Raw genomic sequence first — 26,044 nt, 5'->3', positions numbered from 1 at the left:
GAATGATCGTCATCTTGAGAACAAGTCGGTACGAACAACTGATCAGGATGCGAGGAGTGGTGATGTAGCGAATGGCTAAAGAGGGGCAGTCAACATGGGGGGATGCACTTCGGATATAATGACCTCAGCGCTGCTAAGCTCCGGGCGAGCTGCCGCGTCGCATTGATAGCGCGAACATCGCGAACAGCAGGATCACCACCAGACATCCACAGCATTCCGAATGATGAGGCTACGACCGTTATGACCCCATACAGATACGATATCCCCAATCAATAGCCCACGATCACCTCAATCCCCAAGCAGCCGCCGCAGCCCTCCATATCCACCATGTCGAATGCGCCAGCTCTCCCCGAGCAACTCATCTATCTCATCATACGCTTCACAGCCTCAGTACCGGACCTCCCGCTCTCAATAAATACCCCACGAACAATCGCGACCCTCTCCCTCAAACAGCTCATCCGCCAACACCTCCCCTCCGAACATGCCTCGGCGCGCCTACGCCTCATCTACGCGGGCAAAGTCCTCGCAGACACGGAGCCATTATCGAAATCCCTACGATTACCACCCCCACCGCCTCCTCGAAACACCAAAAATGGCGATGCAGTGGGAAGCGGTACCGGCGAAGCCAGCAAGAGCAAAGGCAAACAACCCCTACGAGAAACGCCCGCGATCGAATACGGCACAACAACAGACATACCCCCCTCCGCAAAGAAATACTACATCCACTGTTCCCTCGGCGACGCGCTCTCCGCCCCCGAACTCGCCAGCGAAGCCACACTCGCCCAGAACACAGAGATAGCATTGAAGTCGCATTATAGTACATCTTCCCATTCTACACCGGGACGGCGCGCAAGCAGTACGACTATAGACCACAACGCACGGAGACGTAGCTCGACGGCTACGACGAATACGGCGAATACCGTACCGCAAGCTCAGGGCTTCGATAGGTTGCTAAGTTCGGGGTTTACCCGCGATGAAATCGCTTCTCTTAGGGCGACGTTTACGCAGAACCTGTCCTTCACGCATACGCCTGACACTATGCCCACGCCCGCACAGATTCGTGTCTTGGAAGACAGATGGCTGGACTCTTCGGCCAACGATCCCTCGGCTTCGCTTACAGGTGGCGCTGCGGGGGCTGGTGGTGCTGGCACAGATGCGGGCTGGGGCGCGGGGTTTGCGGTCGAAGAAGGCGGGTTGGACGATATGCTGTATGGGTATCTGACTGGCTTCTTTTTTCCGTTGGGAAGTCTGGTATGGGGCTTTAGGGAGGAGGGGGTTTGGACGAGGAGGAGGCAGGTTGCTGTTGTTATGGGGGTTGTGCTGAATGCTGTCTTTGGGTTTATGCGGTGGGGTGGGTAGGTTCAACGTGGAAAGACATGACGGGATGGGAGAGGGTAGGCTGTGTGGTGTTAGTATGACAGGCATCGATGAGATGGTTTCAATTGATACGATGTCGTCCTAATGTTGTGCAAGGAAATCGCCCAGGATTCTTCACTGGGGTTATCAGTCTTATTGTCTACATATCACGATGAGGACAAGTTGTCCATGACTCCAGTCGCCCTACCGAACACCTACATGCTACAACGCGTGCACACTCTACCAACTCCTGTAGTTGCATCATACACATCACACAATCGGCTTTGTTGTTGAATGCGAACAATATTCCAGGATGCGGCAAGCACCGTTGTTATTGCAAACTGATGTGCTCGAGTCTAACCTGCAGCCTCCTACCACCACTGCCACATGAGAGAGTCAGACGTTCAGCTTTAGTGCTGAAGTGGTCTTAGTTTAGGAAAGTTCCTGTAGCGTGCCAACAGCGTTTCAACGGCGTCATGCAAGCGCATGCACTACGCATGTGTGGCGCAGACGCTATTGTTTCCACCGTCTGCGCTGTCGACGTCCTACAATGCAAATGCAACAGGGCAACCATGGTGACGAAGGGTAAATTAGGGAGCCGGTGGTGCAGTACGCTGTGGTAGGCAAGTAAAGCGTCTTTGGGTAACGTTGATGGGGGCAACCTGTTGTTACCTTGAGTAACGGGTCAGCGCGTCAACAATGTCGCAATAGTAACAGTCACCAGAAGAAGACGGTTGTGTGGGTATTATAGTAAGTCTGATTGAAAGCTGGGGGTATCTATGCGACAGGTCCGTGATCGATCAAGAATGATTTCCTCTCCACGACCCTTTGGCATCCATCTCTCTCAGACTGTACAAAACAAAAGGAAAAAGTGTTCGCTCAAACTCCATGCTTGCTGTTTCGTTCATTACCGCATCCATCTTCCTTGCTCGATACCGGGTGTATAGTATAGGGTATAAACATCCACACTCTCTCGTCCGAAAAGAGACAATCGCGCTCCGTCCGTTCCTCTGCGAAGAGTTGTCGGCGATGTGTTGTTGTAAACGTATCGTCATGTGGTCCTGGCAGTGAAGAAGTAACGGCCGTCGAGCGATCGTAGTTCGTCGTCGTAGTAGTAATTGGGTAGTAGATATAGCGCCTTAGTAGTACCCGTATCTCCTCATGCGCCATCCTTCACAAGGGGAAGTAATGATCAGTACGGCGACATGTGGGAAACGGGTTCACACTAGACTCTACTAGTATGCGTTGTCCTCTTTCGGCCGCCACCGCGTCCGCAGGTGAGGCAGCTGATGATGATGCCGAAGAGGGAGACGATGGCGTTGATGATTGCCTTAAGACCAGCAGCGATGGCGTTGACAATGGCCATGATGCAGTTTCCGATGGTGCGGAACTAGACAATGTTAGGAACAGTTTGTATAGGCAGGAAAGTGAGGGGTACGTACGACCGACTTGATGCAAGAGACTACGGCACCCATGATAGCGGTGTTGTTCTGGTGGAAGTTTCGGTGGTGTAGTGGATGGAGGATTCGAGGTAGAGAGGCGACTGTTCGTAGGTTCTTTGGTAGATGGTATGGTTTGGGGAGAGTGTGGTATCACAACAAAGGGCTTTGAGCCCTCTCACTTATAAGCAGCCGCGAGCCAGGCGCCGGAACAACGACCGCCCTTGCACAACGGCTACGTCACGCAGCGTCCGTGCCCCTTGTCCTCCAGATCCTTCACCTCAATCTTTGGCCTGCGTAACGAAATTTCCCGACTCAAACTCCATTCCTGCAGGTGACTGTGCTGCGTCTGCAAACAGCCAAGCTCGCAACGTCAGCGGGAAAAGTCAGGTTTGCGCCAACCAAGCCGCCCGATGCGGCAAGGATGGGCGACGGACGCGCTGAAAGCAGTCGCGCAAAACAGGGTTGGCCCTGCGACGTCGACGTCGGGTGTGGGTCGCGCGCCACAACCTTAAAGAGCGCCGACGTCACTGCCCGTCCCTGATGCAGTAGCGATCGCAGCCTGCGCGTGGCTGGGCCCATGGGCAACGCAATGCCCTCCTCTTACGATCGCGATGACTTTGCCATGGCAGCGCCTGAAGCAGGTAGACCGACTTTCGATAAGCCCATGCTGCTGATTTGGTGCGGCCACACTACCGCTGCTCGACGTTGTGCGACGCCAGACCACCGTTATCGTGCCAACCACGCCTGCCCGCCCACCTCCTTCTCCTCACCTGTAGCCATCATCCACCCATATTTGATCACCCCAGATGCTCTTATCCGGCATGGCTCCACCGTTGCAAGATTCCCAGAACTGTCGTGCAGCCTGCGTCGTCCGTGTCCGTAACTGTGACGTAGCCATCTGTGGCGGCCCATCTAATTCTCTTCCGCATCCTTGCAAACAACAGCGGCTCCAAATCTCCACCCAACCCGTGCTGCCTCTTCTCCAGCCGCTCTCTCGCCTCGCTGATGAGGTGACGCCACAGCTCAAACACGCGTGCGTGGGTCATCCACCCATATTGACATCAGTCCGTCAGGCAATCTCAGCAAACAGGGCAACGGCACGCGGGCCACATGGGTTCTCGTCTCAACGTCTCACCACCTTTTCGCAAACCCATGTTATCATCCGTACCGCGGGAGCTAGTCTTTCCAAGCAACTGCAAGCAAGAATCGTGGTCTAGACTGCCCGGTCGCATGCTCATATCGCTTGGAGGCCATGGCATCTTTCCAAGGCATCTGCTGGAAATAGCACGGCTAACCTGGCACATCGGAATTAACACCAAAACACGATCTTGGATCGGACCCTCGATGCCCAGAACCGCAATCTTGCTTTCAATCTCCATGTCCCTCTGTCGTGGAGATTAAGATTGAGCAAGAGCGGCTGGGAGCCGACATGGCTCATGGGCGTTTCAGGATTTATTGTTTTGCACCCATGTATGCGGTGAGAAGGTTTAGCGCTGGTGTTGTCCCTTGGTCTGGTGTGGCTGGTGACGCGCCGTCGCAATGTCTGACATCGGACTTCTGCGCAGAAGGAGCGGGCCGCCGGTCGACGCTCGAGGAAAAAAGTTGGTACAAGTGGAGTCTAACCGGCCAACACCACACATCACGCATGCATGCACCAACCTCATCAAAGGTAGCATAGCCCACCATCAGCGACGCAATGTTTCATCATCATCATTGTTCCATTATGCGCATTGCCACTTCTGCCTTCGTCTAGCTACTCTCCGGCTTTGTTTGTTGTTCATACACTTCGTAAACATGCCGTATCCAACATCGTAAATCAAGCGCCGAGATGCTCTTTCTCCCGTCGCGAAGCCATGCAGATACTGCTAACTTCATGCTGCTGAGGAAAATGGAAAAGGAAATGTCGTCGGCTTGTTGCTGTGGGTATATAGGTTGTTGTCGAAGAATCATGGGTATTCATTGCTGATGCTGTGTTGAAAGACCAATACAGATGTGCCGAAGCGATGTTCGATGATCGATGCGATGTTTATGGGAATTCGTTGAGCTCTTCGCCTCATACAAGAAAAAAACCAAACAGGTCAAGAGCATACGTCGATGCCAGGTCACCTATATCATAGGTTTTCATGTTGATGTAGGCTGCAGGCCTGTTCGGTTTTTTTCTTGGTTGACCTGTCTTCATATACCGTCGTATCATACTGGGGTAAGCTGATCGAAAGCTGTTGCGTGAGGATGTACTCGGCTTATAGGTCTCTGCTGCTGCTGATGTTGGTTCTATGGCTGCTTCGTATGGTTCCGAGCTTAGTCTGCATTGTTATGCTTCGGCATGGGAGGTATAGTAGTCTCCTCGGTGATCCTAATCTCCAGTTTGGGCCTCGAGCCCGATCGCGAGACCGATGTCAGTCGACTGGTCGCTTGCTTATCCGGGGTGGCGACATTGCCTGCGTCCGACAGCACCGAAGAAGAAAGAGCTGGTGTATTGGGTTGATTGGTACAAATGCCAAGTGGACTTGGATACGTATCGATCGTCTCATGACTTTGCTTGGGAGTCTTCATATGAGCTTCGCTCAAAGCCCTGTGGCGCCCGGGACTCATTGTGCTCCAGTTGGGGCGATGCAGGCGAGCCGCCTTGGGTAGACTTGAGTAAGATGCTTGCGACTGGAGAGTTGCACTCCTGTGCCGTTGGGTGGGCCGGTCTGTGGGAGTATCGTGACTTTCCTCAGGCAGCAAGAGTTCGGACGTCGCATGATCGCTGTCAATCTCTCGCATGAACTCGTCATCCTCGTCCTCAACCTTGGCTATCCGCTTCACATGTCGCACTTCAAAGTACGGTGTCTTCAGTAACTCTGGCATCGAGTGCATCGACACCGCACGTGGTCGCGGAGCATCTTGCACTGCGAAGTCGATATGTGCAAAGTACTTCTCACGTATCGGGTTCCAGCTCAACGGCGCCATCCGTTCGCGGTCCCGCAAGATGGACAGGTAGCTTGAGACAGCGCCGATCAGGATCAAAACCATCACGGCCACCGTCAAGAGACCTTGAATGACGATTATGATGATGCCAATAACGGTTGTAGGGATACGAGCGACACCAAACCGTGTATCAAAGGCTGCCGAAAGACCTGTAGTAGTAATCTTGCTAAAGCCGAGAAGATACACGGCCAAAACGTTCAGGCGCTGTCCTTCGAATGGTCGAAGAATGATGAAGGCGATGAAGGCAACAATCTCAACGGCAAGTAGACCGAATACCTGGACGAAGGGCTGGGTAGATGCGCCGGCAAGGAAGCATGCTCGAACGAATTCGTAGAACAGCCAAATGACAAAGAACCACCAACGAGTTTTCCTATAGCGGGAGGCGAGCCAGCCAAATTTTGTCGTGTACTGCTCGTCATCATGGATTGATGTGGTATCCGCCGTGGCGTGTATTGTCCACCAAGGAACTGAACCGATGTAGACATCGTCTTCGGAGCGCGGAACTTTGCTGTTTCTGGATATACTGAACCACGGAATGATCTTGTGCAATCGTCGTTGGGTTATGTTTAGTTGGTCGGGCTCTGAGGCATACTTGCCGATCCGAAGTCTGGAGAAACAAGCGTAGGCGGCGATACTGCCTATGCCAAATACTACGACGAAGAAGGCGGCACAAGCGACTGCAACAGGACCGGAAAGAGCTAGGTAGGAGAACTGGAACATGGCCAGGAATGTAAGCATGTAAAATCCGATGAAGATTGTCCGCAGGATGGTCGACAGAGCAAAGGCAAGGTAATGGCTTCGGAAAAAGGCGAGGCGGTCCTTTCTGACAGCGCGTATGCTACTTAAGCCTTCGAGGACAGCTTTCAGGGAGAGTACAGAGACAACACCGCATGCGATCAAGATCAAGAACCAGAGCAGTCCGGTCATGAAGGCGTTGCTTGCTGGTATGTGTTCCGTCGCAAGGGTACCAGCGAATCCAGAATAGTTGCCTGGAAGTGGCAGTCCAGGCTTTACAGGCAACCCGTAATATTTGAATCCGGTGCTCGCGTCGATGAGACGGCGCTTTGCTAAGGCAGCTTGGAGATTCAGACCCTGAGGAAGAACGCCTCGTTTGTATATCTGGTGAATGTCGACCCCTCCTCCTAGATGAGGATTACTTTCGCCCGTACCTGCGGCACCGACTTGCGATGTATTCCCTTTGTTCGAGCCGATGAAATCGTTGATCGTGTTCTGCATTGACTCAGAGTAGATCATGCCCCCAGCCCAGGCATAGTTGCTCCAGAAGGCCACGAGGACGCTTGGCCAGTTCACCGAGAGCGCTCCGCTATAGAAGATGTGGTGCCATACCGCGAAGACCACAGACACTGACAGCGAATGGGTGTAATGCTTGCGCATCTCGAGGACGTTGGATCCGTAGGCGGCTGTAGCAAAAGAGGAAACGACGGCTATGAGAGTGAAGAGCCCTAACGTTGAGCCCACTGAGCTCTTCTGCTGGAATGTGAAGCCGTTGGTGATCTGGGCCGCGAAACAACCGATCTGTCAAGCTGTTAGCACGAATACGAATAGTAAGATGTCTGAGCACCGCGTTGGCAAAGCATAGCAAGGGAGCTACATACTAGTAATAAGTTAGCAAGATATCTTGAGAGCTATTCGTGGCGGCTACTTACCCTCGTTCTGTGTGGAGTTGGAGAACAGTCGCAGGATGGCCTGGCCTTCGAAGTCGGGGATGCTCAGGGCGATTTCTGGAATCCCCGCGACATCGTCTTGATTGATTGGTATGATGCCCGCCGCCTCAATCGGAACGCCCGCTGTGACGGGACAAGCGCTGAGTATGTTGGCGTCGCAAGGGTTGAAGGTCAGGTCGAATCGGCTCTCGCCGTACGCATAAACGCCGATATTCATCATTATGTCCTCTCTCCGGAGCCCAGTCTCACCTTCCAAGTGGAAGATGATGGTCATGTTGTTTTTGTAGTAGGCAGCGTCGAATCGCGTAACGTTGATGGCGCTCTTGCCTAGGCAGGTGCCATAGTCGGCAGTGTAGAGAGATGGCTGTCTGTCATCCCTGACTTGCCATTTGTCGCCATCGATGATTCCAACCACCCATGTACCGTCTTCGTCTACGTTGACGGAGCCGACTGGAGTGGCGAGCAGCAGGCCGGCTACCAACAGAGCTTGAGTGCACCCTCGTGGATACATGTCGCCTGGACGTGTGAGAACGGATCTCGACGTCTTGTTGTCGTTTGTAAACGTATGGTTCGGGGCGTCGGTAGAACGAGCGGAGTTTGTGATTGACCGCGATGCGGGAAACGAATGTTGGGGAGAGCGAGGATAGTCGGATCAGGATGTCGGGGTGCAGATGTGGAGTGCGGCGACCAGACGCAGCATCGCAGAGGCCTAGGCAACAGCAGCGAGAGAGAGAGAGAGAGAGAGAGAGAGAGAGAGAGAGAGAGAGACGTGAAGAGTGCAAACAGAGTGGTGAATGTGAGTTGAACCACACAAGCATGATCTGGCGGGTACTGGCAGGTGGAATGAAGCAAGAGCCACTAGCCACCAGGCGAGCACGTTCCGAGAGAGCAAGTGCAACCCTTCATAGTCACAGAGCGCCTGTTTGAGCGGTGAATTCCCAGAATATACTCACGTAACCCCCAGTCGATTCATCGATATCAAGACCTAAGTACGCGGCCAATGCATAGGATTTAGGGGCAGTAAATACAATGTGCTAAGCTTTTTGACCTGCGTTGGCGCCGATCCATCGCGCCACTGTGGCAGCCGTGGTGAAGGTGCCGCCGTATGCGATTATTCAGTACCAGAAGCATGTGTTAACATGCCAACAAGACATGAGACGGTGTCTGTATTCAGGTCGTAGGAACCTTCGGAGCCCATCGCCTCCTCTTCCATCACCCGACCCATCACCTCGACCCCCCTTTGCGCCGCAAGTACCACCGGACCTTAGCCATAGAGTCTATAGAGATTTCTATCTCAGGCAAAAACTCTTCCAAGTAGACGAAACAGGTGTTCGCCTTCTCATACTAGGAGTATATAGAGTTGATGGCCTCTGACAGCTCATCGCTACTTGTCTTATCGATGCAGCAGGTGTTGATCCAAGAATATTGGAGACCATTCTTCTCAGCTTGCTTCCTCCAAAGACAGATCTTAATGTAGCCGAATTTGTTCTTCCCTGTTCCATTTATTATGTCTGCATAAGTAACCTCGCAGTCAGCTGCTCCCCATGTATGCGAATGAATACCTAAGTAGCATGCGGCAGAATATCTTTGCCAACGACTTCCTCGAAGCTAAACTCGTTATGGTTCTCAAGACACAAAAGACGCATGATGAGGGAATTCCCAGGAAATCCTAGCGCAGGATGCCATCCAGTTGGATTGGTCGAAGAGTTGAGTCGTTGCTAAGTTATCCAAATATACGTGGTGGTGGGGCAGTAGGCAGCACACTCTGCTCGCGAAATGACGTGGCTATTTGGTTGTCGGGTGATCTGCTTCACATTACTAGATAACCCCAACAGCATCGATTCTCGGTTATGATACTCGTGTATTGACGTAGTGGAGGATTCTGTTGAGATATTGGTTGGCGAATCAGGCGCCAGATTCCGTCACGCAGACGAACGCCACTTCGCCTACGAGATATCCGGTCAGTTCACCGGCTGCCTTGCTGAATAGTCGGTCGTCCCATATAGCTATACTCTTGTGTTTTCCTTTGAGAGTATATGCATAAAACGAATGGGGACAACTTCAAAATGCCAGACGCCACATTATACTCGCTGCTGCCGCACCGACGAGCCATCCGCTTATTGCGCATCAAATCGGGAACCAGCGAAGAAGGCATCCAGATCACTCTCGAAACTTTCGACCTCGACTCAAAAACGCAATTCACTGCGCTCTCATATGTCTGGGGCGATGCAACATCGCCATGCGAGATCATATGCAATGGGCATACAAAGTCGATTACACGCAATCTCTGGGGTGTCTTATCACAACTACAGAAACAGCGGTTTGATTGCTTACTGTGGGTAGACGCCATCTGCATCAACCAAAAGGACGACGAAGAAAAGAGCTTTCAAGTGGCCATCATGAGAGACATCTACAGACGCGCCGCAAAGGTCATATTCTGGCTTGGACAAGAGGAAATTTACGATGGAGATGCAATTAAAATGATGAGAAGCTTTTCCAAAAGGTATCCGCATCGGCTGGATTTGGAACGGCGCAGATTGGAGACTCTGGAAGAGATGAACCTTTCTTCCTTTGATCGCGGTTGGGCCGGATGGGCCTCTTTTTTTTGTCGCCCATGGTTTGGACGTGTTTGGATTGTACAAGAGTTTACGAACGCGAAGAATTCCGTTTTTATGTCCGGTGCACTGGAGATTCCAACTAAACTCCTAGTGCATTGCGGATTCGCCACAGGAGTGTGCGTTGCGATTCGAGAAGTTGTGTGTCGCGGAAGAGATGTTCGCGATACTGGAAAAGCAATCTTGAGACTTTTAGCTTTGGGAGTGGATCAATTTGGCCGTGAAATGGGAGTGGAAGATGGCCCTCGAATTTTCGATATATGGTGCAGGAGCCAACAACTTGAAGCCACCGATCCTCGAGACCGAGTTTTTGCACTCTTGTCGACACAAACAGCAGTTGGGATGGAAATGATCAATTACCGCAAGAGCGAAGCAACAGTCTATACGGAGATTGCAGTGGCGGCTCTCAACATACCAGTCCCTAGGATAAAGTGGATTGGAAGTATCTTCCAGCCGTCGCACCAAGTTGAGTGGAACAACCTGCAAAGAGTCAGCAGATTTTTAGCTTGCAAATTCTGCTCCCCAGGATCATCAAATCTACCGAGCTGGGTGCCGGACTGGAAGCCTATCGGATTCAACTTCGTTCCCTTGACGCGTTACTACACAGGCACTGCAACTTTTACACATCATTATCATCATGCTACTGTCAAAGACAAAGTGAGTTTACCCGTTGGCTTTTTATACAACAGAATTAACTCTCTAGGTGTTGTACATATCAGGGATAATCTTGGACGAGCCTACTGTGATTATCAATTCAAAGCCATATATGGATCCGACTTGGCCGGCAATGCTCGGAACTGGCGCAAACATCCGGAAGTCGGCCAAAGATATGATGAATTGGATATCCATGTGTTATGTGGTAGCTATGTCGATTCTTCCACCCTCAATTGAGAACGTCCGCTTTGAAAGACTTTGCCGTGCGATTGCATTTGGTGTACGTCTCGAAGAAACGGATACATTGGCTAGTCACTACATGAAGGGACTTCAGGCATTATTTGGTGTGTATAAAAGCTTAGTGGGACAAGCACACTATCACCCCAGCCTTCTGCGGAGTTACGGTAAACCAGGTTCTTATGACAGGATGTACGAAAGCAGATTCTATGAGCTATCAGCTGGCCGGAAATTCTGCGTTACAAAGCAAAAGTATCTGGCCTGGGTACCTGAGCACACAAGGCCGACCGATCGCATATGTTTTCTTGCGGGGTGTGCTGTTCCATTTGTGGTAAGACCTGTTGACCAACATTATGAACTAGTAGGAGACTGTTATAGGGAAGATTTGGTACTCGATGCAGGGCTTGAGATCCGCCAGGATCCGCAATTGCTCGAATTCCGCTGACCAGGAGCGAACACTTGAAGAACAATACGCTTTTTTTTTTGATGACAGATTGCCTCATGTGGGCATATTTGACAAGAATTCTGAGGTCGGTAGCCTGGACCAACACAGTCTAGACTGGCTATACTATCGTTACCTCCCGTATCTTAGAAATATAGCATTACCACGCGCTCGAGCTCCGAAGCTCGCTGTTTTCTCTTCGTTAAACTAATCAAGCCCACCGCGTTCCCATATTTCGAGCCCACTAGCACCGATGCAGCGAGCTCTACTCTCAGCATGTTGAATGAATATTCAATGTGAGGGGGAGGACACAAGCTAAGATAGAGCACAACTTGGTGGTATAATTGTTGCACGGTCATACGACCAACGATTAGTCGTAAGGAGTTTTGGATTGTTCATGTTCGTGAAAAATGAGGATTAGCCGCGTAGTGGTGATGTATAGCAAGAAGCTACCTTATCTAGAGACATTATTCTCCTCTTCAACAATTATTACATAAAACCTCCTCTACGCTATGGGGGCGCGTTAGCTACTCTCCCTGTTACCTGGTAGTTAAATAGCTAACCTTATCTTGTTGACATCTAGAACACTTGTCTTCGTCATAGCAAATTCACATAAGACGAAACAGCAATCTGCTCATTCGTAGATCTAACGAACACGGTCGACATGCTTCTAACTACAATCTGCACCTTATAGCTCTCTCGTTCACGATATTGTAGACATTGACAGGTCTTCCCATCCTACAACCACGCTGTCCGGAATGCGATAGAGGAAGACGTATTCGTGCTTCGAGTTGTTCCATGCATCGAAGGGAATGTAATAGTCCAGGCTCTCAGCAAGAAGTCGGATGTTACGATACTCCGTGCGCTCTTTTCTAGTACCCGTATCAATCTTGTAGATCTTCACGCCGCTCTTTCCTGCAGTCACTCGCCGCTCTGCTTCTCTCCACGCTACCCACTCGTCACAATACGTTGAAATGAATGGCGTAGGATGTCTGTTGCTCCAATCGAGATGTTGCGCAATCTGGTCTAGCAAAGCATCTCCCTTCTTTCTGAAATCAACCGAGGTATCTCTGTCCTCTGCAATTATACCCTGTCGTTTGATGTAGCGGGCGCGAGAATCTTCGTCTTCGACGCGATAGAAGATACGTGGACCCATCGTACCTCCTCGAAATCTCGTGGTGTAGCGTGGGTATTGGATGGAAGGGACGCGACGCGTATCTAGCGTTATTGTGAAGTTGATAGCTCGTCGTGTAGTGCGCCAGTTGAGGGTAACGGCGACGCGACTGAGTTTATGACTCAGTCGCACCCCGGTATCCCGAAGAGTTTTAGGGCTTACTAGGGCTTAGTTGATGGGCGCTTGCCAATAATAGTTCAACCATTTGGAAAGTTCTACTCGCACCTGCATGGCTGCCTTTGCATAAGCGCTTACTCTTCTTCCTTCGCACATAATTCTTTATTACCGTTTAGATTAGCGGTTACTTTACAGTCCTACGCAAACAGAAGTTAATATATTAGATTTAGGACTACTTTACTATAGATAGTAACCTTAAGCTTTCTATCTACCCAAGCCAGCGACATTCGCCTCTTTCTACAGCAAGGAGCGATGTTTCTTGCTTTGTCAGACGCGCGAGCCCAGGTATCGTGCCATTTCTTAAAACCTGTTTGATCTGATCATTTCGCTATTGGGTATCCCAGCTCTCGTGTCGATTCTCAAATATCCCATCAAGTCTCCCTCCCGTCAATCTAGGGCCTTCTCTGATCTCATCACTAGTACGCGGCCACCTCAATCCCTCGGACAACCGGGCTACTTCCATTGAACGTGCCCTTGGCCTTAACACAAAGGTCCCCGCCGACACTCTCCAGCGTCGCAACAATCTCCTGCTTCTGTCTCGACGCGTCGATCTTCTTCGTCAGGTCCTTCTGCGGCGACAACCACCCCAACCAGCTCTTTGTAGGTTCCGCTTCGGGTTCTGGCGGCGGCTCGGATTGAGGGAGGTCAGGTTTCGAGAAGGAGGCACGGAGGACGTAGAAGTCGAGGCTGTAGGTCGGTTTGGCGTAGGTTAGGCTGAGAGAGTCTGGACGGTGGACTGGTTCTATTCTCAGTGTCAGCATGAGCGTACTCCCTGTAGGTACTTGAGAAGTATACGCACCCACAATGCCATCTGGCCCTCTGACCATCCTCGCCATGATCTCTTCAAAGATGGTTGCGATAGCCCCGCCATGCGCAACACCCGGCCAACCACTCATTCCTCCTCCTATCCAGACCACAGCCACCATCTCTCTTGTCTCTGCACTCCAAAATGCTCTTTGTACACCCAATCCCCGCGTGCCACTCATGACGCCCAAGATGCCTTTCTTGCCTTCATTCTCTCTCCCAAAGTCCAGATCCAGCTCGAGCCACCCTTTGTACGCTGATATCTTCCGACTTGACCCAGGAGATGACGTTATTCCCGGTCCTGACCGGAGCGCTGTGTCGGTATGTAGGTTGTATGACTGAGAGCGCAAGGATTGTACGATCTCGAGAGCATCGATGTCGCGCCGCAGAGAGTCGAGGATGATCTCGTCTTCTCTTGAACCGGGCTCTGGAAGACCGAGAGGCGCGGCAAAGTGGCGAGCACCTAGACCAGTTGTGATGCCGAGTGCGAGTATGCTGGCGTACCAGAAGTATGACCAGCGGATGCGGGATTGGAGGGGGAGGGGAACATCGCGATGCGCATGGTAGCTGGAGGAGCGGAAGGTTCGGCTGGCGGATTGGCAAGATGATGTCAAAGCCGCGCGACTGAGAACAATGCGCGCTCGTGACATGCTGACCGCCGGCTACAGGTAGCAATTGTTGAGAGATCTGGGAGGCTTCGATAATGGAGATATCGCGAGTTGGTGGCAGGGATCACTTCACCGAGGCTGAAGGTTAGCGGCTTGGCATTGGCGAACACCTGGACTTCGCGTCCTGCCTTATCAACACCATCACCAAGTGCGCGTCGTTTTCGGGCTGTGAACGCGACGATGCCTGCACCGCGAGCACTCTCCATACTGTCACTCTTGAGGCCTTCACGCGTCTTGCCATGGTTCACTCCGATCAGAACACATCGCGAATAGCTGCGCTTCGCGTAGAAAATCTTGCGCGCCCAAGAGTATGCATGTCTTCGTTTATCCCGCGGCGTAGATTCTGATACCGCACATCCACCCCATGTGTTAACCCTCATGGGTTCCGATCCTCAACATGGACAATGTCCAACTCCTCCGCCTTAACACCATGAAACATGCGAACCTGCTCTGGTCAGCCTCGAAGCCTCCGCGTTGACACCCTCATGGACGGACACCACATACATTCATCCCTAGCAGATCTGGCGGCGCTTCTCCAAACTCGCCCATCCTAGGATCAAGCCAGACTGCGCTCCCACACCTACTACAGAACCTATGCAGAACCCTCTTGACACCAAAGGAGTAGTCTCTCAACATGTCCTCACCGCTCTTTACTTGTAGCTGCGACCGTTCGGGGTACACGAGCAAGTAGCCGTTGCGCGTGCAGATACTGCAGTTGCACGATACAACCTTCCACTGGGCCAGCGGCGGCGAGAGCAAAACCGAGTACTGTACGCTACCGCAGTGGCAACTCGCTGCGTACGTCTGACAATTCTGCGGGTCGAACGCTGGAAGAGGAGGTTTGGTAGGTGAGGATTCGGTCATGGTTGATGGTGTTGGTCGTGCAAAAGGTGGGGTTGAAGTGTAGCTGTTGAGTAGGGTAAGTTGATCCTCAGAATGAAGCGCAATGCTACATATACTTTGTTTGATATAGGTACGAGAGGAAGACCGGCGCGGATTTTTGTCATTGCTAGACGGGAGCTATCGGTGGGCGAAGAAGTAGGCTAGATGGGAAGAAGTCTCCGAATCCGCTTTCCGCCGAGTATATGTCTCCGATGCCGTTGGTGTCGTTAAACATACGGAAGGATGCTACCGACGATAGCTCAATGCGGTGGTACGAACGAGCGTTATACTGCGTCAGCGTCTAACACCTTTCGCCGATTCACAGCACTACAAGTTCTATAGGGGCCTCACATGGCCTACCAAAGATACCGCGTGGTAGTGTAAGCTGTTGGCTATTGTGTTGGCCCTCTGGAAGGCAAGCTTTCCAGCTACACTAGGACTACCGGCGCATACAATTAGCATTCTGGACGCTTCAATCTTATCGCGAGCATCAACGAAACGTCACAGCTACTCAGGTCATGGAACCACGACTACAAGAAACGACTACACTCTCAACTAACGAATCTACAATTACATCGTCATGACCCTTTTACAAGCTCCATCGCTCCTCGGAGTGGCTCAGCCATCCCCCGAAATCTCGTCCTACCATGCAATATATCTCGCACCACCCTCACCTAAAAAGCAAAAGCAACACGACGAAACACATTGCACCACCCACCCACATACACATACACAAAAGACGCATGTTTCCACCGCTTCCGGCATATGCGTCAGCGCCAGCGCCTCCTACTCTAGTACTTCCCACCATTCCCAGCGATCCTGACCGATGGTAACACAAACGATCTCGTGCCACTTCACTCCGTATCGTCCATCAAGTCTGGTGTGGTGTTATGCATGAGTCCACGAAGGCGGCCACGGTTTCACGAGATATGAGCGTACTGGGTGCGAGGTGGTACGGTGGAGGCAGGTGGTGGAAGTGAGGCAACGGGTTTGTGTGAGGGGTGGGCCGTGGACTCCGATTGGTGTCTTGGGTCGGAGATGATGGGTAGTGGGTGGCGGTTGAATGGAGCATTTAGATGCGATGTTTGGTATGAGATTTGGGGGTATGGGTACGGTAGGCTGTACGAGGAAGGTTGGGCTGGGAGGGGGGACCTGGTTTTTGGATTGGACGGGTGACATCGGAAGAGTGGAGGTGGGAGGAAGGGAGTCATCGAGGGTGTCACGCGGTTGAGTTGGTGGTCTTGTCTTGAAGGTGAGCATTGTGGAAATATGAGTTACAGGTTCAATTATGAGCGAGCATTGCGTACTGCGAATACGTCTGCGAAAAGTTTAAGATGAAATGGCATTCAAATTGGAGCAGTCCAATCAACGTACTTGACCACCATGCCAACGACATGCAACTAGCGCAACATCCTCTCGGAGCACAAAACCTTTCTCTCAATGATACATTCTCCTCGCATCTCAGTCTCTGCTACCTCTCTCCAAAATTTGAGGATTTCGAGTTCATGTTCCTTCGCCCCCGAGACATCAAAACTCGCGTATGCAGAATTCATGGGAGCGTCTCGACCATCGCTTGACCTCAAAATGCTCCGGAATGACGGCTCCAATATAAAATCACTGTTCCAGTCCTTCCATCATTCTGGTTCATTACAATACCACTAAAAGCTTCTTACTTCCAAAATTCGGTCGAAAAGACTACATGTCCTCCTCCCTGTACTACTCCAAAACAATGATCCAAGACCTCTGTGTCCTGCCGATTGTTCTGCGAATACATGAGCACTAGCTAGCGTTGCTGAGCCAATATATTAACTCTACCCCAAGCTTTCTCTCTGTTATTCATTACACCATCTACTACCATTCTTCTCCAAAAAGATGTAAAAGCCATGTGATGTTCTTCCTTCCCCGGAAATTCTCAAAATTGTTCCACTCAACTTGTATGTGTCCAGTCTGCAGACGAAAGGACCATACTGTTTCACAGAGATATCATGCTTTTGAGATGCTTCAATCAACTTCAAAACGAACACGGCAGAGCTCCATGTCCTCGGTCGAGATAAAGACACCGCAAACATCCACACTCAAAGCCTTACGAGCGAATATCATGTCTTTGCGAGATGAAGGCCACCGAAACAGGCGTACGATGAATTGATGGTTCCTCCTCTCGTCGAGCAACTCATGCTAGCATGTCTCAAAATTCTGAGGAAGAACATGGTGTTGCGAGCTTGTAGTGCATATAAACACCTCCCCAACCTGGAAGGTTTCTCCTCCCTATCCCTTCTTGTGCAGTCGGCTTTACCAAAAACCACGATCAAAGACTTCATGTTGCTGCTTCGTCTGCCCCGACTTCTCAAAATTATTTCGACTTTGAAGATGTGTGCGCTCGCGCAAGCAGACCCACGGACTTCTCAAAATCCACAATATTCCTCCTCATGACTTTCCGAGGTTTCTCCTTCCAAATACCATGACAGAGGTCGTGCTAATCACGACCACTTTGTTTAATTCAACGGGATAAACATATCTAAACAAGACCCATATTGTCACGAAAACATGGTTGAATGCCTGTTGAGCAGTCTAGAGTTGCGAAAGCGTCAACAAACAGGAAGATGAGATTCGCGCAATCAAAGGTCCTAGCATTTTCAAATCGCGAGTCCAGGGCTAATGTTTCTGTCCAGTTTTGTGGTTTTACCCATGTCGTTTTCATGTTACATCATTTACAAACACCATCTTCGAGATCTCGATCCCACATTCCCATAATTCACGAAAAGCACAAAAACACACCCTATGACGTACCCCAAACTCATGCGCATAAACACAGCTATCCATGCGCATACACCATCACATAGCTTTGGCATCGGAGGATATACGCATGGACAGTCGCTATGATGTTGCCATCCGGCGAGCTTGTGGCGTGTGCTAGTGGAAAGGCACGGTGACGGTGGAAGGGACGCTCCGACCCCGACACACCAACCTGACGGAAGCTTGAGGTTGGGCCCGTGGCGTTTACCGAGAGGGGTGTTGGTGGGAGCTTTCATGCACACTTGCTGATTTCCTTCTTGCTTCTCCGCAATCGAGGCTGAGAAGTCTGGGTAGTCTTGAGGCCGAGAAAACGAAGTTAGTGACGTAGTAATACGGAGCTTGTCAATAGTATAACGCATGGATTCAGAAGAGGTATAATGCACGGATGGCTGAGGACTTGTTCTGAAGCAACGTGACATGTCCGGAGATGTTGTAATGAGGCAACGTTTAGTGATCAAGTGCTAGATCAGTCAGACAATGAAGTCCGTCTATTGACATATTGGCAATTCAAGATATGCACCTGTTTCTGGAAGGAGGACATGTGTGCATCGAAGCATCCGAACTCCGTCTTGAGGCAGGGTAAGCTGAGTACATGTGTGATACGATGATGATAAAGACTAGCGAACAGGACGCATCTCGTAGAGACGGCCGAAGATGTACGTGATCGGTCAGAAGGAAACTCACGCATCCGGTCTGTAAGAAGAGACATAGTCTCAGTATGAGCCGCCTCTGGAGGCCCATCGGTATGTACGCCCCTGCCAAAGGGTGAGGCGCCGTGTCCGGTCAATACGGAGGCCCTCATCAGCTGTCAGGGGCCCGCCATCACAGCAAACACTAGCATTTCAAGCTTCTTGCCGCCCGTGACTATAGTTGGTCGAATGCAGAACAAAACCACAACCCGTCGATACGCTTGACAGGTGACAGACCCAACAGTTAAGCGCAGTAGTTCGAGCGAAGCCTTCAGTTGGAGTGCACACGGGAAGCGCCCTCTCTCACGACCAGTTTCGCCCCGCAGTACACACTCCCCAATCGCGCGCGAGCCGTCCCTTGGCGATCTCTATGTTCGATGCTTGACGACGAATGCATTTTGCAGTCAGGCAAGCCACACTACCATCAAGCACACCAGGCTAAGGCAGGCCAAAGATAGCCGCATCTCCCTTACTGCCGTACCAGAGATGGCTGTCAGACGGGAGTGCTTACGCTGTCAAGTGGATGCACGAAGGAGCGTAAGCTGCAGTAAGCATCAGCGACAAGACTGGTAGTAGGGAGCTTGACGTCGTGTGATAGAAGGTCATCTTGTTATATCTGCATCGTTGTGTGACCTTGACATTCCAGGAAGAGATCTCGGTAATCTCATTCGAGGATCACGAGATAGCCGGTGGATCTTCTGGTGCTTTTTGACGACGATCAGACAGATGTCTTGCAGTTGGTGTATGCTGTTCAGTCCGCATCGGACGAATTGCGAGTCTGCGAACCAGGACGTTTTGTTGTTGAGGGGGGGCCAGAAGATTGCAGGACGGTAAAAGCAGTCGAGAAAAAGTAAAGAAAGGTGTGATTGGGCCTGACGAGAACACTTTGCATGCAGACAGGTGCTGTAGCACAAGGCCACTATGGTCTGATGTTTTCTCGTATCGCTAAGCGAGATGGGTCCCCCATTGAGTAGCACGCGCGGTAATGGATATTGGACACGTAAAACGATTGTACCTATGCCCCTCGATTGAAGATAGAGAGTGAAACATGCTGGAGGTGGATGATCCATGATTGGCTTGTAACATGCAAAGAAAAAATGCGTGAGCATAGGAAGCAGGTTTCCGTGCTTGCGAACATCGGCCCACATCATTGGCGCTTCTCCAATTCAGAAGTTATCCACCAATGTTTACGCGCGGACAAGCGAGAATAATTGAATAGATCCTTCTTAGTGGCTGGTGCGCTCGCAACGAGGGCAGGTGTACGAGAGAGCGAATCGCGTTCAATGTGCGCACGTCAGTGTTGGTTGACAGTCAAAATCGAGTCAGCGCCTGGAACATAGCATCAGTGGGTTCTTCCGTGAACAGCTTATCGTATGCTCGTTCGATTTGATGAAAGAAGCGCGCGGGCAGGGACGAGTCATGGAGGGTCTGCTCTGGCTGGACCCTCGGGGCCTGGGGACGAAAGCCTCCAACGGCAGCAGCTTAGGACAAAAGTAGGCCATGCCCCGAACAAAGGAAAACCTCGACAACGGTGTTCCCTGCGTGCATCATGGATGCGTGGCGCACCTCTAGACGGGATGGCTTTGCGGGCGCTGGGCGTCGGGCCTAGCGGACACGACCTCTGGCGCGCTCATCCAGGCAAAGCACAACGCTCCTGGGGACGATCAACGGGATCATCGATGTGGAGTGTAGATGATGGCGGCGCCACACAGACTTGTGCTTTACTGTATATCACAGACGCAGGTACAGTCGTGCAGGCCAAAGACGGCCTCAATACCCGCAGCACGGACGCATTTCTTAACAAAACAGTCTTCTGCGGTGTTATGCTCGGGGAGATGGGGATAGAGCGCTAACGGAGAATATTGACAGCGATAGAGCGAGGTCGGGTTGAGCGAGGCCAGCTGGGCGGCTGAGGCTCCAGACGTTGAAGGATGGCCAGCTGCGATTAGCGTAGGCGGGGAACATGATGAAGACAAATCATGCTGCGATGGCACGAACTGGTAATTAGACAGGAGCGCTGTGATGGGGGGCAGCCCAAACGTGCTTTGACGCAGAGTTGCGTTGAGCACACCGTGTAGGGCAGGGTTTGGCGAGTCAAGGAGGCCTAGCGGTGCTGGGATGTGCGTAGTAGAGTTTGGGAAGGCTGCGCTGACGGCTGCAGCACGCAGGAGAAGGTGCCGAGCCCAAACACAAACCTGTAAACTCTGATAACGTGGGGTGCATAAGATGTCATTTCAGATCACGATGAACTTGGTGCGAGTCGCGGCCGGTCAAATATTGCCGACGTGGGCGGATGTGCACATCCCCGATTGGTAAACCTTGTACGGGATGTACGATGAGGAATCAATGAGGATGCGACAAGACGACGGCGCATGTAGTAGTCTTGGTAGGTTCAAGACACTGGAATGTGCAAGAGAGACAGAGTTTACTCTTAGTGACGAGGAGAATTGATGCCGCAACTGTGCCGCACAGCGTGGGTAATGACTAAATGCGGCTCCAAACGCGGCGGCCGTGGTCGGTAGCCGACGGTTTGATGGAACAGAGTGCGAGAGCGAAAGGTAATTCGATCGGATTGGGTGGTGGGGAGAGACGGTCCCAGGCGTGCGGGTGGGCCTCGTCGGTTAGAGGACCAGGACTTCCGTCCCAGGGCTGGGCCGTGACGGGGAAGGGGCACGATGTCTGCGCTAGTCGAGTCGGTGCGCTGATTAGACTTTGCAGCCCGCGAGTGACGAAGCCAAGAATGTGGGCCACGGGCACTCCGAACGCCTGAGACGCTTGTGCTGAGATCTGTAAAGTCGAACGGGCGAGATCTTAGCGCGGCCACACTGGCGGAGGTGACCGCCGCGGACGTTGATGGTCTGGACTGGTGTTTGGTAGACACGGCCGGTGCGGTGCAGGGCAAGTCTGGCGTCGCTGGTCACGCGGCGACGTACCAAGTACCGTGGGATCACAGCAGCCGGCGTCATCTAGCTGGCACCTGGGCGGAGATTGAGCTGGCAAGGCTGAGATGATGACGATGGGGTGGGGTTGGAGGGTACCGTACGCACGTATAGCGTGTCGTTTAGATCAGCGAAGCGTGCAGAACCGGTAGAGGGGATAATTTGCAGCTGGGGCGCTGGGATAGCCATGCCAGACGGCGATCCCGGCGGCTGCTTAGATGCTGTCGACGCATGGCTTTCTGCAATGGGGTTAGGGCGCGTGCCGTAGGTGAGGAGTGAATGCCGCATGTTTCTACTCGAGTGAGGTGCAAGCGCAATAGGAAGGCACCACCGGTCAGCTTCAGATCGCGACTGCCCTTCGCGGAGGCCTCGCTTACGGCCTGGGGTGATTGGGCAGGCGCGCCATGGATGACACGAAAATGCCCACCCCGTTACTTGGGACAAAACACGCTGAGATGAAAGGGAGCGCTTGATGCAATGTGACGGGTTTCCTTCTGCTTCCTTCTGCACCTTCTGTCGCGCAGCAGCTGTCAGCGCTCGGCATCCTGGCTCCATCGGAAGCAGACACATGGCCAGGGCTGTCCACGTTGTGACGCCTACCGCGACCCGAGACGGGGAGAAGCAGCAAGCCACCGAACCAGCCTCTCCAGTTCGCTGCGGGCGCTGAGGGCGCTGAAGGAGCCGGCCATCGGCTGCGGCTACGAGATCTCTGCTGGGCCTTGGCCCTGCACCGCAGCGCAACGGGCATGGCTTCGCAGCGGCTGCCCCAAAACAATGGTCTGTGGCATCAGCCCAACTACCACACGGCCTGGCTTGCAGACAACCGAGAGCCCGATCGACCGCGGAGTCGTCCCCAGTTCCTTGTAGCCATGTCATTCCGCCACTCCGCCAACTGGCGAAACCAGGCCGCTGGGAAAGGCTTCGACGACACAGCATCCGCCAGATGCACCGTCGACGCCTCGCGAGCACCTCCACGATGCGTCGACATCGTGCAGCAGCTGTCACGCGAAGCCGCCGGCGCCTTGTGCTTCCGCAGAGGCTGGACGCTCGACGCCGCTGCCTGCGACACACGCTGCAGCGACGGAGATTCCAAGACCCAAAAGACGGCACCAGACGCGCGCAAAATGGACCGAATATGCACTTCCACGTGGAGATCCACCCATCTAGGCAGAATGTACGACGACGGTGCGCCGGGTCTGGCGTCAGAGAGATTGAGTTGAGCAGGGTATCAAATGCTCTGCTTATTGCACCATGCCTGTTCAGATGCACACGTGCCGCAGGCAATATACCAGCACGTCTAATTTTAGCCCGACAATTCACCCTCCAGTGGCCCATGATTACACATTTCGGGGCCAACAGCAGCCTCCCGGAATGACGCCTTGACTGTCTTGATATTGCTCCGCAACTGGTCAACCGCGCCATGACCGCCTACAGGGAACGGGTGCCAGGTCGATCCGACACTCGAGCACATCTCCCACTTTTTCTTTCATCCCGCCGTCGAAACACGCCCGCTTAAGCGCACGGTAGCCCATCGCTTCATCATGTGCTGCTCGCAGTCATGCTCCATCTCGGCTAGCGCTAGCCCGCTCGTTCAGAGCGCCATGTCGTCAGCTAACTCGCGGAGCGGTTGGAGCACGGTCGCAACCTAGGTCGCCGAACTGGAATCCCTGCAGGGATAAGCACTTCCCAGCTGGCCTCTTGTCTGTTTCTCGCGAGACCATGATTGACGCTGAATGCAGCGTGATGAGGTCTGCGACAGAAGCGCTCATGTCCTACCTGCTGGATAGCGCTTCTGCTACCCACCGACCGGACTACCTCTGCGATCAGCGCTGCTAGTAACGGCGATTGGCCTCCAGCAACGGCGAGCTTGGGCAAACCAGGTAAGGGTCGTCTTTGAATGTGCTTTGTCTCTGCCCCGGCACTGTTTGGGCCAGACCATGTCCGTGCGCCCACAGGCTCTCCCAGGTCCTGTTGGCGCCAGTCCCGACGCATGTTAGAGTGCCAGTAGGCTTCTGACCCTTGGTACTTGGGAAAGACAAAAGCATTTCGTTCTTTGCCCGTCTCTTGTCGTGCCGCGAGTCTGGGTCAGGGGAGCAGCCGCATGCCTACCCAATTTCTTCCTTTTGCGCCACTACTCGTCATAATCGACGAGGGTCGAAACAAGTGCCGGCACGGGGATGCTCCTCGTTGCCCATCAGCAAGTGTGATATGAGATAATCAGACGTCCTCAGAGCTCACGGGCCGGCGCAAGCGACTGCTCCTCCACTTTGCTGGTCCAAGCCGTCCCGCACGCCAGCAGACTCCGACAGATGGCCTGCGGACAGGGTCTGGCTACGGTGGGTGCTTTCACCCCCTGGCAATGCATTGTTGTGTGCGGCCCCATGCTCGACTAGTTCTCTAAACTGGACCTGAACGGTGTGGTTTTGTCATTCATTCGTCGCATTACTTCTGCCGTGCCTCGTTTGCGTTGCCTTATTGTGACAAAGTGCGTCTGTGGATAGCGCTCCCGCCCGCTCACCTGAGGCGTGCTCTCGAGCTAATTCTCATCTCCCATCCCGATCCAGATCCTCAAAACGCTTGGACGGACCCTATCGCCTGGTTGAGCCCTTGATATTCCTGAAGCCCCAGCGCGCCAGTCAGCCACGCGAGCCCACCTACCCTGACATCCTTAGCCCGCCATACATATACGTGAGGGCTACCGCTCTCCACTCACTCGCGGTAACAAAGCCTTTAGTCCACCAAGGTTCCAGCCATTCTCCGCCATCGCTCCTCTTAGGGCGCCAGGTCCCGAGCTTAACAAGGAGTGATCGCCGCTCCACACGCCTCAAACTCCACCACCAGCACCTCACAAGGCTCAACCTCCCCGCCAAAGGATCAGTGGGCCGTATCGTCAACGCACAGCACCACATCTTGCAATACCGCTACCCAGCACCTTGGGTCGAGTAACGGCAGAACCACCACAGCCAATCTGGAGCATTACCATCCTCCTCGGACCACAACACCAGCACCGTCATAGCAGACGACTCAGTGTCCTTAGCCCCAAACAATCGTATACACATCCCGTGTAACAGCCTCAGTAGCACCACGTCTGCGCAACCAGGAATCCGGGCCCTACCGAACAGTCCGTGTTGAACAACACCACAGTTCCACGAGTATCTGCTTTTGATCTCTTGTACGCCCTCCTCTTACGGTCTGCGACGACGAGCACCACTAACACCGCGCAGTTACTGAGACTTTCTAGAGCACTTGCGGCCAGACGTGCGTTTTTCGGTATCACTGCCCGCCTGAACCAGCGCAGGTACCATTGCCAGAGCCGTTCGTTCGATTGCAGCATCTCAAAGGACGGAGCAGCCATTAGCCGTCTGACGCGACGAGAGACTAGACCCGGAGCACCGTCGCGAATCCACAGACCGAGCGGGTATTTGTGTACTGGGAGGACCTTTTACAAGATCCCTTTCCCTCCACTACCTGCATATCATCTGTACCTTGTCCCTCTCCACTAGAGCCCCTACCTCTCACATTACGCCTTTGAGCTACGGATCGCTCGTTGCCCTCCGTGGATTCTCAGCCTTCACGTGGGTTGTATTGGTCCGGTGCTCACTACACCCCACCATTTGCAGCGTCACAGCTGCAATCCCTACCAAGTCCTCCTTCATCTGAAGCAGGGAGGTCATCAGGACCTACCCGGAACACAACCGCCAACGTGGCTGCTGCCGTGGCTCATCCGTCTTCCATGCATCCTGGGTCTGACCCAATGGGTGTACCTCCCAGCTTTGCAACGCGGAGGCCTCACGCCCAGCAACTGGGCAGCTTTGAGCTACCCCCACCACCCATGCACAAATATCCCTTCACCAACACAGTCACCACATCTCAGTCATCACAGGCTCCGACTACCATAGCCAGCGTTGGCAATCTTCTGACTCCGCCAAATACACACCACAGTGATGTGATAGGCTCATCAGGAGTCTCTACAAGCAGCGCACAGTACTCCACAGCAATGGCATACTCCAACGGGCAGCAGTACATCTACTCTCCGCCAGCGCAGGGATCGGCTGCGCACTACGGTTACCCGGCTGCACATCATCAACAGCAGAACCAATACGGCCAAGCCCGTGGAGGTATGTTTGCTCCACCGCGCAGCGAAGGTCAGCTTGGACGACAAGACTCACTGGGCAAAGGGCTGAATCCGCCACCATATGAGATGAACCAGCAACTTCCACCTTTTACGCCTTCGTCCAACGGAGCGAGCATGCCCTCGATATCCACACAACAACATCACCAACAACATCAACATCAACAACCCCAGCATCAACATCAGCAACATCAGCAACACCACCACCAACAGATGATGAGCGCACAAACACCGGTCTCTTCTTCGGCACCACAACAATCGCCTGCCCTTAGCCAGGACTCCTTCAGGCCACCACAGCCGCCGACTCCAACATATAGCTACCACACAGCCAGCACTCCCCAGCATTCCAACTTCCCTTATTCTACTGGCCCATCTCCCACATTAA

At 52.8% G+C, this 26,044-nt stretch overlaps 5 protein-coding genes across 5 annotated transcripts; 1 reads left to right on the top strand and 4 right to left on the bottom strand.

Annotated features, from left to right (window-relative positions):
• Positions 1-327: 327 nt before the first annotated feature.
• Positions 328-1,359, top strand: J4E86_005808 (uncharacterized protein; the record flags this gene model as incomplete). The annotated part of the gene is made up of 2 exons (XM_051446340.1): positions 328-817; positions 869-1,359. 2 exons carry the CDS (start codon positions 328-330, stop codon positions 1,357-1,359), a joined length of 981 nt encoding a protein of 326 aa, XP_051303107.1.
• Positions 1,360-2,581: 1,222 nt separating this feature from the next.
• Positions 2,582-2,831, bottom strand: J4E86_005807 (uncharacterized protein; the record flags this gene model as incomplete). Its single annotated transcript, XM_051446339.1, has 2 exons — positions 2,582-2,746; positions 2,799-2,831. 2 exons carry the CDS (start codon positions 2,829-2,831, stop codon positions 2,582-2,584), a joined length of 198 nt encoding a protein of 65 aa, XP_051303106.1.
• Positions 2,832-5,096: 2,265 nt separating this feature from the next.
• Positions 5,097-7,964, bottom strand: J4E86_005806 (uncharacterized protein; the record flags this gene model as incomplete). The annotated part of the gene is made up of 2 exons (XM_051446338.1): positions 5,097-7,189; positions 7,436-7,964. The coding sequence occupies 2 exons, from the start codon at positions 7,962-7,964 to the stop codon at positions 5,097-5,099; spliced, it is 2,622 nt and encodes an 873-aa protein (XP_051303105.1).
• Positions 7,965-13,168: 5,204 nt separating this feature from the next.
• On the bottom strand, positions 13,169-14,206 carry J4E86_005805 (uncharacterized protein; the record flags this gene model as incomplete). Its single annotated transcript, XM_051446337.1, has 2 exons — positions 13,169-13,476; positions 13,552-14,206. The coding sequence occupies 2 exons, from the start codon at positions 14,204-14,206 to the stop codon at positions 13,169-13,171; spliced, it is 963 nt and encodes a 320-aa protein (XP_051303104.1).
• A 530-nt stretch (positions 14,207-14,736) lies between these two features.
• J4E86_005804 (uncharacterized protein) lies at positions 14,737-15,088 on the bottom strand (the record flags this gene model as incomplete). The annotated part of the gene is made up of 2 exons (XM_051446336.1): positions 14,737-14,807; positions 14,869-15,088. 2 exons carry the CDS (start codon positions 15,086-15,088, stop codon positions 14,737-14,739), a joined length of 291 nt encoding a protein of 96 aa, XP_051303103.1.
• Between the last annotated feature and the right edge of the window lie 10,956 nt (positions 15,089-26,044).

The sequence above is a fragment of the Alternaria arbusti genome, assembly GCF_024043155.1.
Source record: "Alternaria arbusti strain BMP 1465 chromosome Unknown scaffold_6, whole genome shotgun sequence".
NCBI lineage: Eukaryota > Fungi > Ascomycota > Dothideomycetes > Pleosporales > Pleosporaceae > Alternaria > Alternaria arbusti.
This window is presented reverse-complemented; position numbering and strand designations above follow the sequence as displayed.